The sequence below is a fragment of the Pagrus pagrus genome (assembly GCF_965226575.1).
Source record: "Pagrus pagrus genome assembly, chromosome: 15".
Classification (NCBI taxonomy): Eukaryota; Metazoa; Chordata; class Actinopteri; order Spariformes; family Sparidae; genus Pagrus; species Pagrus pagrus.
In genome coordinates this window covers 30725727-30744645 of record NC_140199.1, presented here as the reverse complement: position 1 = coordinate 30744645, position 18919 = coordinate 30725727, and the positions used below count along the sequence as shown (strand labels likewise).

Below are 18919 nucleotides of genomic sequence, written 5' to 3'. Positions count from 1 at the left end.
AAAGGCCTTGGGGGAGCTCCGGGCTTAGCTGGTAGTAGCGACCGATGAGCATGCTCTAAATTCAGGCCCCCCTGGAAGTCAGCCCGGAGGATTTCAGGGAAAATAAACCTCAAAAACGATATGGCATCTTTATCTTTAACACATTCTGGGAAACCATAAATATGTAGATTTACTCGCCTCTCCCAATCCTCGTATTCAGTTAGTTTGGCATTCAATTTTTCAACCTCAGAAGCTGAAGTTCGGGGGGAGTCGCAACGCTGCCTCTCCGCTTCCTCTAGCATATCCAGACAAGCCTCCGCGCTAGTCATCCTCGTTAGCATGTCGGCTAGCTTAGCCTCAATCGCCTCGACAGCTCTTCCCGTTTCTGACACGTCCTTGCGGACGTCTGCAAAGTGTTTGGCTTGGTCATTCAGGATTTTCATTTGGTCAGTTGCTAGTTTCTGAAGGAGCTCGTGTATTAGTGATGGTATACTCGATTCCTTTTACTGACGCGAGGTTGTATGAGTCACCCACTAAAGTGAATCGGGTTTTCGAGTCACTTGTGTCACTTGAGTCAGTCACCCAGAGTGTGCGCCATGGAATGCGAGTTTCTCAGGTAAGGTAGGGGCTCTACGAGCTGGGAGGGAGAGCGGGTGAGCTGTGAGCTGCCTGTGAACTGCGAGTCTGAGATGCTGAGTCCTGAACGGTGCGGAGCAGCGAGTGCCTCGGGTAAGGGAGGGGCTCTACGAGCTGGGAGGGAGAGCGAGTGAGCTGTGAGCTACGAGTTGCAGCTACCGAGTCCTGAACGGTGCGGAGCAGCGAGTTTCATGGGTAAGGGAGCGGCTCTATGAGCTGGGAGGGAGAGCGAGTGAGCTGTGAGCTAGCTTGGTACATTTACGCAATTGCAGTTAGAATAACAGTTGTGTGGCATGTCTCCTCTTTGCAGTTAGCTGGCGGTAGCAGCGGTGAGTCAGTGAACAAGAATCTTGAGTTTTGAACGATTAAGATTAAGATCCAGATTAAGCAGCCATCTTGCTTGGCGTCATCACGTGACCCCAACATTTAATATAGTTTACCATTTCGACCGCTTTAATACTCACATCTTTGTGATGAAAAGCGTCACTCGTGTCACTCTCCACTTCATCTCCTCCTCGGCTGACACTGACAGCAGTGCTACTACTGACAAGAGCGTCTGGCTCTTGCTGTTGTCGAGTACCTACATTCGGTGTCACTGTGAAAAAGGTTGACACCTTTGGTAGTTTTGATAAAAACTGTTTACTTCCTCTCGCCTTCTCCTCTTCTCTGCTCCACTGGGGTAACTCTGCTTCATTTTTTTTCAACTCAAAACCTCTCAAAACCGCGCCAACAAGTTTGTTTTGCTACCGTCTTCCTGAATCAAGCCTGCACATGCGCAGTAACATGGAATAGTCCATTGCATGAGAAGGGAGGGGGGAGCAGTCGAAACGATCATGATAGATTAAGCATTTTTATGTATTTTTATGCGCGCAAATTAAGACTAAAACTATAATAATTGCTTTAAATCAAAGTTTTTTTTTTACAAAGAAATCAGTTTTTATAAGACGTTTGGGGGCCCCTGGAAATCTCGGGGCCCCAGGCAATTGCCTGTGTTTGCCTAATGGTAAGTCCGTCCTTGACTGTGACCAGCAAGTTGACGTAGACTGAATTAGTCTGTTGTACCACATTGGTATGAACCCAGAACAAAGACATTTCTCTGTGATCTGACTCAATAAATGGATAAGAAGGACGCCGAAGTAAGAACATAATAATGCAGCCTTGTAAAAAGCCTGAATTCATGCTATATAAGGTCTGTCGGCCAGACGACAAGCAGACAACTTTTAAAATGCTCGTTCCCTGAATGGATTTTGGATCGACCAGAGCTATGCTCTGCTGAGACATATTTCCAAAACTTACGAGGCAGTCTGTTTTTATTTTTTGCTTCCCTCAACGGCAGCTCCTTATTTTTCCTGTCTCTGTAAAACCAGTCAGTCACGTGTTGTGTAAAACTCTATTTTAATCCAGAGTGATCACATATGATTTTGAGTTACATACTCAAATCTGACTGCCGTTTTTGTGCATACATTCCCTGAAGGTGAAGCAAGCTAGAGAGAGAGAGGATGGGCTTTTCTCATTTTGGATGGATTTTTAGACATGCCCTGGACTAGAGCTGCACGATATGGAGCAATACAACGCATCCTGACTGGAAACATCACAAACTGGACAGGAAGGATCTACAGTGGGTGATTAAAACCAGTGAGAAGTGAGATGTCTACACAGAGCCAAACGATACTAAAAGACAACACCCACCCAGCCACAGTCTGTTCACCCTGCTGCCATCTTATGGAAGAATGATCCTATCTTTATTCAAGAGCATAGATTTTCAGTTTGAGAGCATGATTTCGTATCTTCTCAGTGACACACCTCCTTCTCATGCTCAGATTTATTCTCCTCATGCTCACATTTTTTGCTCGCACTGAGATGTCTGCTGCTTTCTTTCAAAATGTGTGCTTGAACTCAAAAATCACATGCTTGTGCTCACATTTCTTCTTCTTGCACACAAACATTTCGCTCGCATTCAAATATGTCCTGTGCTCGCTCAGATCTAAAGTCTGCGCGCTCAAATCTAATGTGCATGCACTCAGAACAAGCGCCTCCTCTCAGGTTGAGGTGTCTGCTCAGACTCAAGGCTGTCCCTCCCTGAACTTAAATATTGTGTTTCACCAGCCAATAGGGAGACAGCTAGAGTGTGGACCAATCAAATGACGGATGCCGCCTTGGGTGCGTTCCTTCGCCTTTTTTTGAGTGCTCCGTAAGGGCGGGTATATGGTCTGTTTGTAAAACTGCTTCTCTCAAAATACAACAATTTACCATATTAGCCAGCTATTTGAATTGTCACCTATTTAAGATGCCAGCATATTTATGTATGATTAATCTTAAGTAATCCTAAAAACTGTTATGGTAGTTTAGATCTTTTTTAATTTAATATTAGCGGATATATGTTATATAGTATAAATACTCACTCTTTTGTAGAAATGTTACGATAGTCAATCCCGGTTGTCAGCGTAAATGGGCTAACTAATTAGTAGTAAGTGAAGGTAATCCACTGCATTACACGCATCAATGTTATCCTCAAATCATTATCATCATAGCGTATTTTTCATTATACCTTTTTAATCACGTAGCCTAGCCTATTTACCCATCATCTCTTGTTATACGTTTCAATAAGAGAATCGGCTGGGTACACGGATTCTATTACTGTAACTTATTAATTTAAATTTAATATCATAATGTGATACGCAGCAAGAGTAGCCCTTTTCACACAGAGACGCTGCATTATCGCTGCAGCGGCGGTTTGCCAATTCTTCACCGTTGGTTGCTCACACAGCGTAAAAGAATAACCAGTGTGTAATTCACACACAGCGGCTCCAAAAGAGGCGTGACAGTACGCGTCATGATGATGACGTGTGTGCTTTTTTCAAGGTGTTCCCCGGTGTCCTCCTGTTAATCTAAACATGTACCCGCTGACTGATTATAATCATATGGATGCTGTTATAATGTGTTGTGATGTGATCCTGATCCACCAAACATCCTGGAAAGTGACAAAGTTAAGTTTTTCTCTGAATTACATAATAACATAATCACTATTATTAAACAGACTGACTCTTTCACTCACGGGGAGGGAGGCTTTTTTCTGGGGGGAAAGTTCACTGAGGTCTCGGTCGGGAGGGCTGACCGTCGAGGTGTTTTTTGCCGGGGGACAGACGCTGTTTTTCGGGCAGAAATGTGATGAAGAGTCTGTCGGACAGAGGCTTTTCCACGTATAACTGCAGTATTTTTTTCCTCATATAAGTTGCCAAAGACACGACCAGTTACTACGTTCTGTTGTTTGGTCATGTAACATTGCTTTGTGGGACATTTATCTATATTTTGTTGAGTAATGGACCTGTTTAGTTATCAGACAGTGAACACCATCAGATCAACACACCCTCGCTCCGCGTTGCCACTGGTTCAGTTATTAGAGGTGCAGCAAAATTTAAATTTTCTTCGTCCGCATCTGAAACTTTCACACAGAGGCGGATGCGGAGAATTGGCACAGGATCCCCGCATGCAAACGGCAGTGTGAAAAGGACTAGTGCGGCGGCCAGGATGCCATCCCATGGTTTAAAATTTAATAATTATAATAATAATAATAATACATTTTATTTCATAGGCGCCTTTCTGTCACTCAAGGTCACCTTACAGTAAATAAAAGACAATGCACAGTACACAATAGAATAAAATAAGTTAAAAATGAAATTAAAATAATAAAATAAAAAAGAAGCCACAAAAGTACACAAGAGTAAAAAAGTTAAAATGGACAGGAAGGTCAGTTAGAGGGAAAAGGCAATCTTAAACAGGTGTGTTTTGAGTCGGGACTTGAAATGTGATGGTGTACTGATGTTCCTTATTCCGGGTGGCAGAGAGTTCCAGAGCCGGTGGTGAGACGGGCCGGGGGGACAGTCAGCAGAATGGAGGAGGATGAATGGAGGGTGCGAGAGGGAATGGCAATATGGAGAAGATTGGAAAGATATCGGGGGGCAAGATTGTGAATGGCCTTGAATGTTAGCAGAAGGATTTTGAAGTCAATGCGGGACTTGACCGGGAGCCAGTGGAGCTGCTGTAGGACGGGAGTGATGTGGTGGATGGAGGGGGTTCTGGTAATGACACGGGCAGCTGAATTCTGGACCAGTTGAAGTTTGTGCAGGGATTTGTGGGTGAGACCGGAGAGGAGGGAGTTGCAATAATCCAGGCGGGAAGTGATGAGACTATGGACAGCAGGATAGCAGTGGTATGGGGAGTAAGGGAGGGGCGGAGGCGGTTGATGTTGCGTAGGTGGAAGTAAGCAGACCGGGTGATGTTGTTGATGTGAGATTGGAAGGAAAGTGTGCTGTCGAGGATGACACCCTGACTCTTAACCTGTGGGGAGTGGGAAATGGAGCAGTTATCAATGGTGAGGGGGAAATTGTTTGTTTTGTGTACTTTCACTCCTGTCAACCATCGCTTATAATTGAATACATTGTGATCTCGTTGATCTGCTCTGTACATGCGACATCTATTGCACGTCTGTCCGTCCTGGGAGAGGGATCCCTCCTCTGTGGCTCTCCCTGAGGTTTCTTCCGCATTTTTTCCCTGTTAAAAGGGCCTTTTTTGGGGCAAGTTTTTCCTCACTCGAATCGAGGGTCGAAGGACAGAGGGTGTCGTCTCTGTACAGTTTGTAAAGCCCTCTGAGGCAAACTGTGATTTGTGAATTTGGGCTATACAAATAAAATTTGATTTGATTTGATTTGATTTGATATTGATTGTGTGCCAATGAGAAGAATCTCAGTTTTGTCAGAGTTGAGTTTTAGTAGATTTGAAGTGAACCAGGATTTTATTTCAGCTAAGCAGTCGGTAAGGGAGGAGGGCGGGAGGTTGGAAGTGGGCTTGCTGGCGAAGTAGAGCTGGGTGTCATCTGCATAGCAGTGAAAAGTGATGTTATGTTTGCGGAAGATATTGCCAAGGGGAGCCCTGAGGCACACCTGAGGTGACAGGGGAAGGTTGGGATGTGAAGGTTTTTAGCTGGATGAACTGAGTGCGGCAGGAGAGATATGATTTGAACCAGTTTAGTGGAGTATGAGTGATGCCGAGGGAGGATAGTCTCTTGAGGAGGGTGGTGTGACAGATGGTATCGAAGGCTGCACTGAGGTTGAGGAGGATGAGAATGGAGAGTAAACCAGAATCAGCTGCCATGAGGAGGTCGTTGGTTATTTTAATGAGTGCAGTCTCTGTGCTATGGAGAGGGCGGAAATCAGACTGGAACTGTTCGTACAGGTTGTTGTTGGATAAATGAGAATGCAGTTGAATTGCTACTGTTTTTTCAAGAATCTTGGAAATGAAGGGGAATTAGAAATTGGACGCAGGTTATTGAAGTTTGTGGGATCTGCACCGGGTTTTTTCAAAATTGGGGTAATTGCAGCAGTCTTGAATGGTGTAGGAACAGTTCCAGTGGAGAGAGAGGAGTGGATGATGGCAGAGATGAGAGGGACCAGGGGAGGGAGGCAGGCTTTGACCAGAACTGTGGGGAGAGGGTCGAGCTGACAGGTGGATGGCTTGGACTTGCGGATAAGATCTGAAATTTCTGAGGTGGTGGGGAGCTGGAAGGAGGAGAAAGAGTGGGTAGGAGGAGGAAGTTTGGATACGACATTGAGGGTGGTTTGTGAGCATACTTAACCACTTGACTATTGTAACATTTCTACAATAGAGCGAGTATTTATACTATATAACATATATCCGCTAATATTAAATAAAGCAAAATCTAAACTACCATAACTCTTTTTAGGATTACTTAAGATTAATCATACATAAATATGCTGGCGTCTTAAATAGGTGACGATTCAAATAGCTGGCTAATATGGTAAATTGGTGTATTTTGAGAGAAGATGTTTTACAAACAGACCATATACCCGCCCCTACGGAGCACTCAAAAAAAGGCGAAGGAACGCACCCAAGGCGGCATCCGTCATTTGATTGGTCCACACTCTAGCTGTCTCCCTATTGGCTGGTGAAACACAATATTTTAAGTGCAGCTTTGAGTCTGAGCAGAAACCTCAACCAGAGAGGAGGTGCTTGTTCTGAGTGCATGCACATTAGATTTGAGCACGCAGACTTTAGATCTGAGCGAGCACAGGACATATTTGAATGCGAGCAAAATGTTTGTGTGCAAGAAGAAGAAATGTGAGCACAAGCATGTGATTTTTGAGTTCAAGCACACATTTTGAAAGAAAGCAGCAGACATCTCAGTGCGAGCAAAAAATCTGAGCACGAGAAGGAGCTGTGTCACTGAGAAGATATGAAATCATGCTCTCAAACTGAAAATCTACGCTCTTGAATAAAGATAGGATAATTCTTCCATACCATCTGACAACAGATACAGAAGTATCTGCTGCCGTACCAACAGAGTTTTTTTTCCTAATGCTGTGAGACTCCTGAACTCATCCTCAACACTTCTTTTTCCAAAATAGCTGTAGCACAAATGACTCAAACACTGTTTTGTTTTTTTAAATCCTTGTGATTTAAAAAATGACAATAAATGTACCTTGTATCCTTGTACCATCAAAGCATTCCAGTTGCATAATGAACCTTGGCTTTTCATTGCAAATGATGCCTCTATGGTGAGTGTACACACAATTGAACCCTTAGCAGTGCAGCCTCCTTGCATTATAAACTAAACAGAAAGCGGGAAACGATACATAAGGTAACAGATGCCATAATGATTTTTAATTTATGGCACATTAATACCTGGAAACATATCTAGATATTCCATTGACTTGCCTAATAGATATACTGTAGTCTACAAATACGTCCTACTCTCTCCCCCCTGGGTGAGGGTGGAGAGAGTAGGATGTAGGAGTAGGAGTAGGACTGCCATTGTTGTGTAATGTCAGACAACTGAACCCTCATGAATGAAGTCTACTTTTTCCTAGTAGGAGGTGGGAATTTTTTGTGCTGCATTGTCTAGAATACAGCATGAGAACAGCTTCACAGAGCTTCCAGCCTGGCTATAGACTCCATTTTCTTAATTAAAACCTTAATTTTCCAAAATAAGAAAGAAAGCTGTTGCTCTTATCCTCGTTGTTGGGTGTTTTCTTTCTTATTGTTTTTTGGAAAAAAATGGGAATATCATCAAAAATAATTGAGATAAGCAAGATAATCTTCACAGATGAACACCACTTTGTGATTTTTGAAGTGTAAATGATATCAGCAGAAGTAAAAAGCTAATGTTAGGCTATAAACAGACTACAGTGTGGCCACATGACTTAAACGTCACCACCACTAAGTGTCTTATTATAAACTATACTATATAGACTTCTATATACTGATCAATGTACAAGTTGTAAAGTCAGAGTTAGAATAGTTTGTAACTAAAGTGGGCCTGTAAAGATGGACTAGTGAGTAGATGAGTCTCTGTGTTGGCTGTGATGACGTTTAATGTCCCCGACATCCTCTGTAGTCTTATTTAGACACTTGTTAGCAACTGCTAACCATTTTTAACTCACGGAAGAGCTTTATAATTAAACTCTGGGACATGTAATGATGGATTTTATGTCGCAGCACAAAATTTGTAAATATTTACAACCTGTTGGAACCACACACCTTATTTCACAAATTCAACTGAAAATCAATTAAAAAATCTCACAGACTTTGACACGAGGGAATGCCAACTGATTTCTGGGTTTAAGGACTACAGACTACACCACTCTATACTGGTTCCAGACAGCAGATTTATTGGTTTATTGTTTGTATATATTGGTGACTTTCAATCATTTAACAGCTTTGACTTGCTTCAGAGGTATCACTCCAAGGACAGTAAACACTGATTTAGGCTACCATAGACATAAACATAATATGGGCTTTACATTTAACTCAAAACGGTGAGATCATTTGGAAGAACAATATGCTTTAGTGAAGAGCAGCTGAAGCCACAATGCAGCTGCGTGCTTCAGGAGGTCACCACTACTTTCCCAGCATTCAGCAAAAAAAAGAGGAAATGAGTTTTGTAGCCTACAGAGGAGAATTTGTTTTGGAAGTCAACAGCTCGTGTTGAGCCCTCAGCTTGTGGCAGACTCTGACAAGAGCTCACTACATCACAAAAGTATCTATAAAGAAAATAAATTGGTAAAATCTCATAAGTGACACATGAAACTTAACAGTAACCAGAGTAAAATATATACAGGGCTTCATCATATTCATTGGCTTGATGAGGCCATGTGATTCAGTCAGTGTCAAGAGAGCAAACTGCAGAATTTTTATTTCCTCCAAAAGATTATATTTTTGTATATGTTGTTGTATGCCCTACATAAGCATTGGGTCGAAACAGGAATCAAGTGCATTTCAGTTTTTTCAAAAATGTCTAACCTCATTGTTTTTTGTGCTGAACAACAGTGGAAAAACACAGACCTTGTTTAACATGGGAAGAGGCCTGGTTCCGAGCCATTGGCAGCTGATATGGCACAACCAAACACTGTACTATCAGTGTTTTGGCAGATCTGCTCCTATTCAATAACAAAACACTGAGTCATTTTCTAGGAACTGAGGGAGTGTTGCTGTTTTGTTGAGCGATTGACTTTGAAATCTAGACGAGATATTTCCTGTTGAGCCCATTACCCGGCTAACAGCCATGATGCCATAATTCCTTTACACTTCTAATAATATAACCTGTTGCATGTTCTGTGTATATCATGTGCAATATTCCTCTGTTTGTATCATTACTGTATATAGCATTTATTGATACAGTATCAATAAAGTATCATACTGTTAATACTGTTATGCTCAATATTTCAATTCAATACTGTCCATGCAATATCAGGTGCAATATTAGATGTTATTTGTAGCATTTATGAAGCATTTACGTTTTACTTATACTGTAAACTACTGTCACAGATAAAAATGTTATTTATTTTATGCACATAGTTTTAGTTGTCACATATAGTTGCAAAGTTATTTTATATTTTACTACTTTATTTTACTTATTCTTTTTTCTCATTGTCTTCTCTGTTTACATTTTATTCAATCTCTCTATAGTGTGATATAGCTACTGTAGAAGGAGCTACTGTAACAAACCAATTTCCTCTTTGCCCTCGAGTTTCTGAGTTTAATTTTTTCATTGATTTGAAATTTCATTAAAAGGAAATATTCGTTTTTTAGTATTGGTCCAATTTAAAGAGTTTTTTGAGATTTTCAGTTGCGCCAAGTTACAATCTAAGTTGAAAATCCTCCGTCAGTTTGAATCAGCTAATAGTTCCTAACTAATTACTTGTGAATCATTCATCATGTAGTGCAGGCCCCCACCCTTCACAATCTAAACATCCCCTTGGCCTCATCTCAACCACACAAAAGGAAGTGATTGTCCACACACACACATGCACACTTAATTTGTTATTTTGCTTTGCTGTGCTGATTATCAATAAGGCAAAGACTTCCACTGCTGTTAAAAATCTTACAACATGCCTTTGGAGAAATTCCCCACCAAGGACTCTTTCCAAACTTCCCCTTAGAGAGGATTAAAGCATTGGATTTACCACTTCAAAGAATTTTTAATCTCATGTTTGCCTTGGCAAGATCTCCAGTTCCCTCCACAGGAAGTCACTCAACCTCCACTATTATTAAAGTGTGATCCAGCACTAAGATGCATTTTTATTTCAATCACTTATCTAAACAAATATAACAGCCCCTACGCTTAATCAGGGTCCTGCATATCTCTGTGGAAAGAGGGAATGCTTTTGTCTTTTCTCTTAAAATTCAGAGGTTGTTAGGGAGGGAAAACATGTCATTTGATAGACATATCAAATTGCCCACAGTGAGAAAGAGGAGAGGACACATATGGCTGCTCCCTGTAATGGTCTTGGAGCTTCAGGGGGACAGTCCGGTATATGGGACACTGACAAATTGTATGTGTCCTGTGGTATTTGAGTTAAAGAATGCAGGATTACATAAACACCAGGTCTGGGGCCGTATTTATCAAGCGTCTTAGAGTGCCATTTTACTCTTAAGTCCTGAGAATTTGTGAAATTTAGTCCTACTCTCAAACTTAAGAATAAAATCTACTATCAACTTTCTTAAGTCTAAGAATCACTCCTACTCTCCCAGATATTTAAGAGACCTCCAGAGGTGTCCTAAGTGGTTCGGAGTTGCCAGCAGGGAATGGCACTGATGCAAGAGAGACATGTGCGAACGTTCCGGGAGCGGAAGGATGTCCTGGCTTTGTTTGATGATGAGCAGCTAAACAAACGGTATCGTTTAGACAGAGCGGGTATTATTTTTGTCACAGATTTAATAAGGGGCATCATCTCGTCAGCAACATCACGCAGCAGAGCTTTCACGGCAGAACTAAAGGTCATCACAATGCTTCGATATCTCGCCACTGGGAAAATGCAACAGTGTAACGCTGATGATTTGGGGCCATCACAACCATCAGTTAGCAGAATTGTTATGGAAACAATAATGGCCCTTACTGCTCCTCACCTCGTCATGCGTTTCATTGACTTTCCAACTACACCCCGGATAATTCAGCAGAAGCAAACTGCATTCATGCAGGTAGCTGGCTTCCCTGGAGTGGTTGGTGCAATCGATGGTACACACGTAAGGATCATCACTCCAAGTGTGGACGAGAGTGTGTATGTTAACAGGAAGAGGTACCACAGTATCAACACGCAAGTAGTGTTCGATGCAGACTATAACATCTTGGATGTGGTACCCAAGTGGCCTGGGTCCACCCATGACGCACGGATACTAAATGAAAGTGGCCTGAAGCAGCTTTTTGAGAGGCACATTGTGCCACCTGGGTGTCACCTAATTGGGGATAAAGGATATCCTTTACGCCGCTGGCTTCTTACCCCTTTTCAGATGCCACAGACACAAGCCCAAATGAACTATAATAGGTAAGCCCAACAAAATGCCTAATTGTTTTAAATTTTAAAAAATGTATATTATTTATGGTTTAATAGGAGGGTTTATTCTTGTCACAGGGCACACAAAAGCACAAGAAGTGTGGTGAAGAGAGGGATTGGCCAGTGGAAACGCAGATTTCTTGTGCTGCATTCAGAAATACGGCACACTCCAGACAGAGTGTGCTGTATCATTATGGCATGTGCAATACTGCACAACATTTGTAAGGAGCGCAATGTCCCACTCCCACCAGCAGACGATGATGATGATGAGGGAGATGAGGGAGGAGACGGAGACGCGAGCGTCCCTGGCAACATCCATCCATGTGATGGGGCAGCCTTCAGACAACACTTCGCCAACCTCCACTTTGGGTAAGAATAACAATAAATCATCGATGCACAGTGGCTTTTTATCAATTCGTTTTATTAGTCACTCGGTATCTTTTCTTTTTTTTTAAAGCCAAGCTGTAGTACTCCTCTTGGAGCCGCAACACTTTAATTTGCAGCTTAATTTTTTGTTTCTGCAGTGCCTGCAGATCATCTGTCTCCTCTGCTGGGCCACAATCACTCACCTCGGCCTGAAAAACAAAAGAGACGGCATGCTCAAGATGTGATAAACTTAAGTTGATTTTTTCTTTTTTTCTTTTTCACCCACCAATTGATTGATGCCTGTTGCCTCACACGAAGTGCTTGGGCCTGGCTGCACCGCGTCAAAAGCACAGGAAGAGTGCGCGTCGGAGATGCCCGGGGACACAGGAGACTCTCCTAATGCATCTAGATCCAAACTGAAAAATAAAGAATATGGCTGAAATATCAGAAATGGTTCTATTGTTGTTATGGTTATGACTTGAACAAACACACATTTTAGACATTTACTGAACAGTAGCCTGGCAAATATCCAACAACAATTACGCATGTATCTCTCATAAAAACGCACCTAGGCTGCAGCGCAATATCCCTATAGAGTTGTAACAGGAATAATCTGTAAACTCACCCTTTTGAAAGCAACTCAAGCTTCATCGCAGCTGGATCCTGGCTGCCATCCAACCCAGAGATGCTGGGGTTATCTTCTCCAAGTATGCGCTGCACAACTTCTGCAACTGCGCTCAAGTCTTTGCCAGGTGGTCCTCCGCCTGCATAAGAATATAAAAATGAATTAGATATGAGCGAATAGGGTGGCATGCAAGCAAATGAAAAAGTAGCACTACATACCAGTGCGCATGGAGCAGGCCTTGAAAGCTGTGATTTCAGTTCTGCTTTTCGAGGGAACGTTATACCACTTCTTCTCGCAGTCAGCTGGTGACCGATGGCAGAAGGCTTGAGAAGCCTACAGTTGATTCGCTATGTCTTCCCATGCCTGTTTTTTTTATCATGGCTGGTAGGCGTTGGGCTGAACTTGCCTTTAATGACGAGCTTCCTTTCCTCGACTAGCTCCACAAATAACAGTGTCTCCTCCTCTCGCCAATTGGGTTTCCTTTTCGATTTCATGTTGATTTCTGCATGTGGCTGCAGTAGGCTAGTATATATAGAGCCACCCACACCAGTTTCAAGTTAGTTGCCTAATTAGCCTAATGAATTGGAAAGATAAGGAAACATTTATTTATGATTCATTGCCAATATGTTTTGTATTATTTTGTAGATTATTGTCAAAATATACACTCCCATTGTCCATTTAACTATTTCTAAGATATTTCTTTATTCTTGGACAAGGGATTCCCTTCCGTGATTGGTCATTTCTATGGACACGGAAGTGACGTCACCTAAAATTCCGTTTATGGCACATAGTACTGTCGTAATTCAGCTCTTAGAATGACACTTAGGATTCAGTCCTACACTTCGCTGAAAGTGTGAGTAAGACGCTTGATAACTACCTTTTAAGTGCAGCTTTCAGCGAATAATTTTTTTACTCATAAGTCAACTCTTAGCAGGGTTCTTAGGAGTAATTCTAAGAAGCTTGATAAATACGGGCCCTGGTTACCAGGTTTCACTCAAGCATCTAGCACTCATATCACTATAGATGTACTTTTAGCTGATGTGTATGGGCCATTCATGACTGGATCCAGACCAGAACTGCCCAACGGATGTTGACAGAATGTTTGAAATACCTGCACTTTTACAGTCTTTAATATTGTTCTTAAATAAACCTTGAAATGGATTGATCTATTATATAATTTGACCATTGAAATACCTAAAATTAAGCATATTCACTCTGTGGCAGCCACAAGTTGCACTTTAAGTTTGGCTTAAGCTCGGGAATTCCAAGGTCTTTCATTTATTAAGGGCCTGTCAGGGACATTTTACACTGTGTGAAAACATTTCCAACTGGCAGCCTGGGTATACAGATGGGGAAATTGTTCTCCCAGGGGAAACAACAGTTATAGCAAAGGCCTAACAATGACAAAGGTTTATTTTCAGGTAACAAAGCCCTCTAGTGGCTATGAACTATGTCTTGTCTGCTGGGACTCTGGAGTGAAGGAGGGAGTTGGGTGACATTGCTGTAGAACCACAAAGTCTCAATCCTATTTCCAAATTTTACCCCTACCCCTTGTTTTCAACTACCCTGTCAGTCTGCACAGATATTAGAGTGGTACCAAGTGCAGCAACTTTACTGATGGACTATTTTTCAAATTTTCAGCTTTCAAAGAGTAGGAATGCAACATTGAAATACATCAATGCGGACAATAACAGGTGATGCACAAATCAGCAATAAAAATTTAACTCTATTTATGAGACATCAACAAACTAGTAGTGATTGTTTAATGCTTGTTATAAAGAAAAGGAGTTCTCATAACCCTCGGTTTGAAGTGTGCCTCATTTGCAGGGCCATGTAGCCCTCACACTGCATGCTACCTCTCTATCCCAACAAGAATCACTAAGCATGAATGCGAAAAACTGAGGAGTAGGCCTAAGTGGTAAGGACGAAGGGATTATTGGGATTTGGCCAAAGTCCTCAGCGAGGGGAGTTTGGGATAGATGGCTTGGTCAACAAAACGTGAAACTGACACCGGAGAACATATTTCACACCTGCAGTAAACATTGTTCTCTTTCAACTCTAACCACAGTTGTTTTTTAAAGTACGATGAACATCCCCTAACCATATTCAAGAAAGCACTCTTAACACTCTCACACACTTAATTTAGTTAGATCAATTGGTAACATTTTTTGAACGCAATGCTGTCATACCAGTAAGGTTGCAGTTGTTTTTATGTCACAAACAAGGACTTGTTGAGATCGAGCCACTAGAATAAATCTACATCTCTTTATCTGTTTAACAGGAAAAGAAAACAGAGATGCAGTACTGGATAGTGAGGTGGTCCTGACAAAAATGAAGCTTTTCAGCAACTTCAATGAGAGGCTCCTGTTACCTGACGACTCAGCATCCACCATTTCCACAATCTCATTTTTTGAGCAGGACATCTCGGACCCCACCAAAGCCTCGGAGGTGAATTCACCCCTTGATGAGTCTGGACAGCTGAAGATGGAGTCTGGCTCAGACTACATCTCTGCTATTTTCTTGGACTCTCAGCTGCCGAGGTTATACAAGTTTGAGTCAGAGGACTCTGGAGTGGAGCTGCCCAGTGGAGCCAACTCTCCGTCCACTCCAACAGGCTCTGAGCAGAGCTTTGTGGTCCACAGTCGAGAGTCCTCCTGCGATTCATGCAACTTAAACTCTGACCCTACAACACTCACTGATGAACTAGTCACATTTGCACAGAGCTCTGACATTAAGTTGACAGAGGTGGATAATGGTATGACATTAGCAATGAATACTCAGGACAATGTGTTCATACACTCAGAGGAACTCCGTTCTCCAGCTCTCAGAGTAGAACTGCACATAGGTGAGGACGTGGACAGGGACCGCTGTAGGGCTTCAGAAATCAGCCCTGAAGCCGATGATGAGATGTATGGACAGCCTGAGGAGATCACTACTGTAAATGACAGGGCCTGCTCAGAGCAGTTGAGTCAATATGGGAAGCAGTCCTCAACAGGAGCCTGTGATGACATCATCATCAATGACTTTGAGCCAGAGCCTATATTAAGGAGTGTCACCAGTGACAGCTTAGAGGAATACATGGATGAATGCTGCAGACTTAGTGAGGTAAGCAGACACCTTTATCTTCAGCTCTTCTTCCCCAGGCCATGTGTGTGCAGTCTGACCAATAGGGTTATTTTTGAGACCTAACAGCATCAACATTTGAGAATATTACAAAATCTGATAAGAATATATCATCATATCATATCATCAACCCTTTGACATTTTCTTTTACTTAAACCCATAACACAAACAAAAATATCATCCTATTTTAATTTTGATTTATTTTATTATATGTATAATAAAATGTGTGAGCAGGATATTTTACAGTTGAAAAATAAACTTGTCTGGTCTGACTTATGTAATAGTAGGGTTGTCAATTTTATCAGTACCAAAAGAGGTACATAAGGTGTTCTGTGGGGTGGATGTCGTCACTTTGTACTGAGTGATTTCAGGATTAAACACTAAATGCAAGTCAAACCCTGATAACAACCTTTTGTGTTGGACAATACATTTCTCTCTCTCTCTCTCTCTCTCTCTCTGTGTGTGTGTGTGTGTGTGTGTGTGTGTGTGTGTGTTTGGTGCTTCCAAACCTATTGAATAAGGACAATTATGGTTTCTCCAGACTAAACAAAAATCTCTGTGTGAGCAACAAAAATATTCCATGTCCTCTGTCATTATCTCTCATTTTTAACTTTTGCCAGGCTCTATCTCACCAGGTAACTGCATCACTGCAACTGAAATACATTTCAAAGTGTCAGCTTTTTTCTATATTTAACATATGGAGGTTCTTCAATTTTCAGAATCTCACCTCAATCTGCTAACCCCACTACTGCCTGCTCAACCACTCGCACACCTGTTGGGGAAGAAAACTCAGAGTGTTACCCTTAAAAAGAAGCCAACACTATGCCTGTACTCCAGATAGGTCAAGAACAGCTTTCAGCTTACTTTGGGGGTTCTAGGATAGCTGTTACAGTACATACGTACATTTTCAGGAATTATAAGGGATTGCAGAAAAAAAGAATGAATAAGTACTGAAGCGGTTCCTGTGCTACATGACAAAGAAGCAGCTGTACTCATTCACAAGGATCTGCAGGGGCATGTTTCGTTCATGTTACCGGAAAAAAAGAGTTATTGTCTTGTTCATAACCAGTGGGCTCTGCAGAGAGGACACCTGGCAGGTGTGGAAGCTGCAAAGTCTTAATCACCTGTTTGATGTTCCTGGAAACATAGACGTACAACACGGTCAGGCCTTGAGCCTGTCTTTCATTACCGGCAGCTATTAGAGTGAGAATCTGATACAGCCTTTTGCACATGAATGCCTTCTGTTGTTTTAGACTGGTGAGAGCAAATTATGGTCATTAAACTACAAATGTTTAAAACTTCTTTTAAGTAACACCTTTATTCGAATACAAATATTTTGTGTAAATTTAAAAGTGAATATAGTTTGAAAGAGAAGATGAATTCTGACTGATCAATCAATCAATCAATCAATCAACTTTATTTATATGGCACTTTTCATACTGTACGGTAACACAAAGTGCCTCACAGAGGTTAAAAACAAAACAGAACAAAACAGAACAAAACAATACAAAACACCATGAAGACCACAAACCTCCCACCCCCACAAACATACACACAGATACACATTTACATACACACTCACACTCACACACATACACAGACATATGGACAGACATACACACCCACACACAAACATACACACACCCACACACATACACTAGCTGTTGCTAAGGAGACATGGCTGGGCACCGAAATCACAGGTGAGGAAGAAGCTACCTTTGGGGGCCATGCACACCGAGAGGAATCATGGTCCATGACTGCAGGGGCGCCACCACATAGACCCCCCGAGCCCAGGCAGACAGGAGGCTCCACACCAAGGTGTAGAGCTCTCTAGCCACCCGGGCCAGGGCCATCCACGGGACAGCACCCCCATCGGTGGACCAGAAGCAACTCCCGGTGTGGTAGGCCCCCAGGAGGAAACACTGGAAGATCGAGGGGCTAAAACAGTAAAATAAGATAAAAGGTATAGGAGCTAAAACTGAGGGAATAAAACAATAGAATGTATAAAATAGACCATAAGTAACGACTAAAACATTGAAATAAAACATTGAAGTAAAACAATAAAGTAATAAAACAGGATAAACTAAGCTAAAAATAAAAATACAATAATAATAATAATAATAATAATAATAAATAAATATGTAAATAAATAAATAAATAAATAATAATAAATAAATAAGGATAGTAATAAATAATAATAAAAAATGTAAGAACTTAGAAAGAGTTAAATGAGTTTAGTTAAAAGCCTGATTAAAAAGATGGGTCTTGAGCCTCTTTTTAAAAACATCAACATTCTCTGCGGCCCTGAGGTTCTCTGGGAGGCTGTTCCACAATCGGGGGCCATAATAACTGAATGCCGCCTCCCCGTGTGTTCTAGTTCTAACTTGTGGTATCGTTAAAAGGCCAGCACCAGAGGACCTCAGGGTCCGCGAGGGTTGATAGGGTAAAAGTAATGCAGATAGATAAGAAGGACCAAGACCGTTAAGACACTTAAAAACTAGTAGAAGAACCTTAAAATCAATCCTGAAGCGCACAGGGAGCCAATGCAGCGATTTTAAAACAGGTGTAATATGCTCCCGCCCTCTGGTCCTCGTCAGCACTCGTGCAGCTGAGTTTTGTAATAATTGTAAGTTATGCATGCTCTTTTTGGGAAGACCAGAGAGCAGGGCATTACAATAATCTAAACGACAAGAGATAAAAGCATGCATCAGCACCTCCGTGCTGGCCTGAGAGAGAAACGGGCGGACTCTGGCTATATTCTTAAGATGGTAAAAACCTATCTTTGTTATGTTTTTGATGTGTGGAATAAAAGTGAGCTCAGAGTCAAAAATCACGCCGAGATTTTTAACTGATTTTGAGGGTTTAAAATCCTGTAACTTTGGTAAAAGTTTCTCTCTCTGGCCTTCAGGACCAATGACTAAAACCTCTGTTTTGTCCTGGTTGAGCTGTAGGAAGTTTGCTGCCATCCATGACTTAATGTCTAAAATACAGTTAAAAAGGACATCAATTGGCCCTGTGTCATCAGGCGACACGGCGATGTACAGTTGCGTATCATCAGCGTAACTATGGAAGCTGATGCCGTGCCTCCTGATGACGTCCCCAAGGGGCAGCATGTAAAGATTAAAAAGAGTTGGACCTAAAATTGACCCTTGGGGAACCCCACACTTTATCTTATGGGTTCCTGAGGAACATGTATCCATACTTACAAAGAAACTTCGATCAGTGAGGTAGGATGTGAACCAGTTAAAAACAGTACCAGAGAGGCCGACCAGGTTCCTCAGTCTATTTAATAAAATGTGATGGTCTACTGTATCGAAGGCGGCGGTTAGATCCAGTAGTACCA

General features: G+C 41.9%; 1 protein-coding gene across 7 annotated transcripts in view; it reads left to right on the top strand.

Annotated features, from left to right (window-relative positions):
• LOC311270240 (uncharacterized protein) overlaps window positions 1–18919 on the top strand; it is a 103756-nt gene that overhangs the window by 33597 nt on the left and 51240 nt on the right. For all 7 annotated transcript variants that reach the window (XM_084374990.1, XM_084374992.1, XM_084374988.1 and 4 more), the window contains one exon: window positions 14735–15558. In XM_084374990.1, coding sequence (XP_084231116.1) covers window positions 14785–15558 — 774 coding nt within the window. In that variant the 5' untranslated portion in view covers window positions 14735–14784. The remainder of the gene's footprint in view (window positions 1–14734; window positions 15559–18919) is intronic.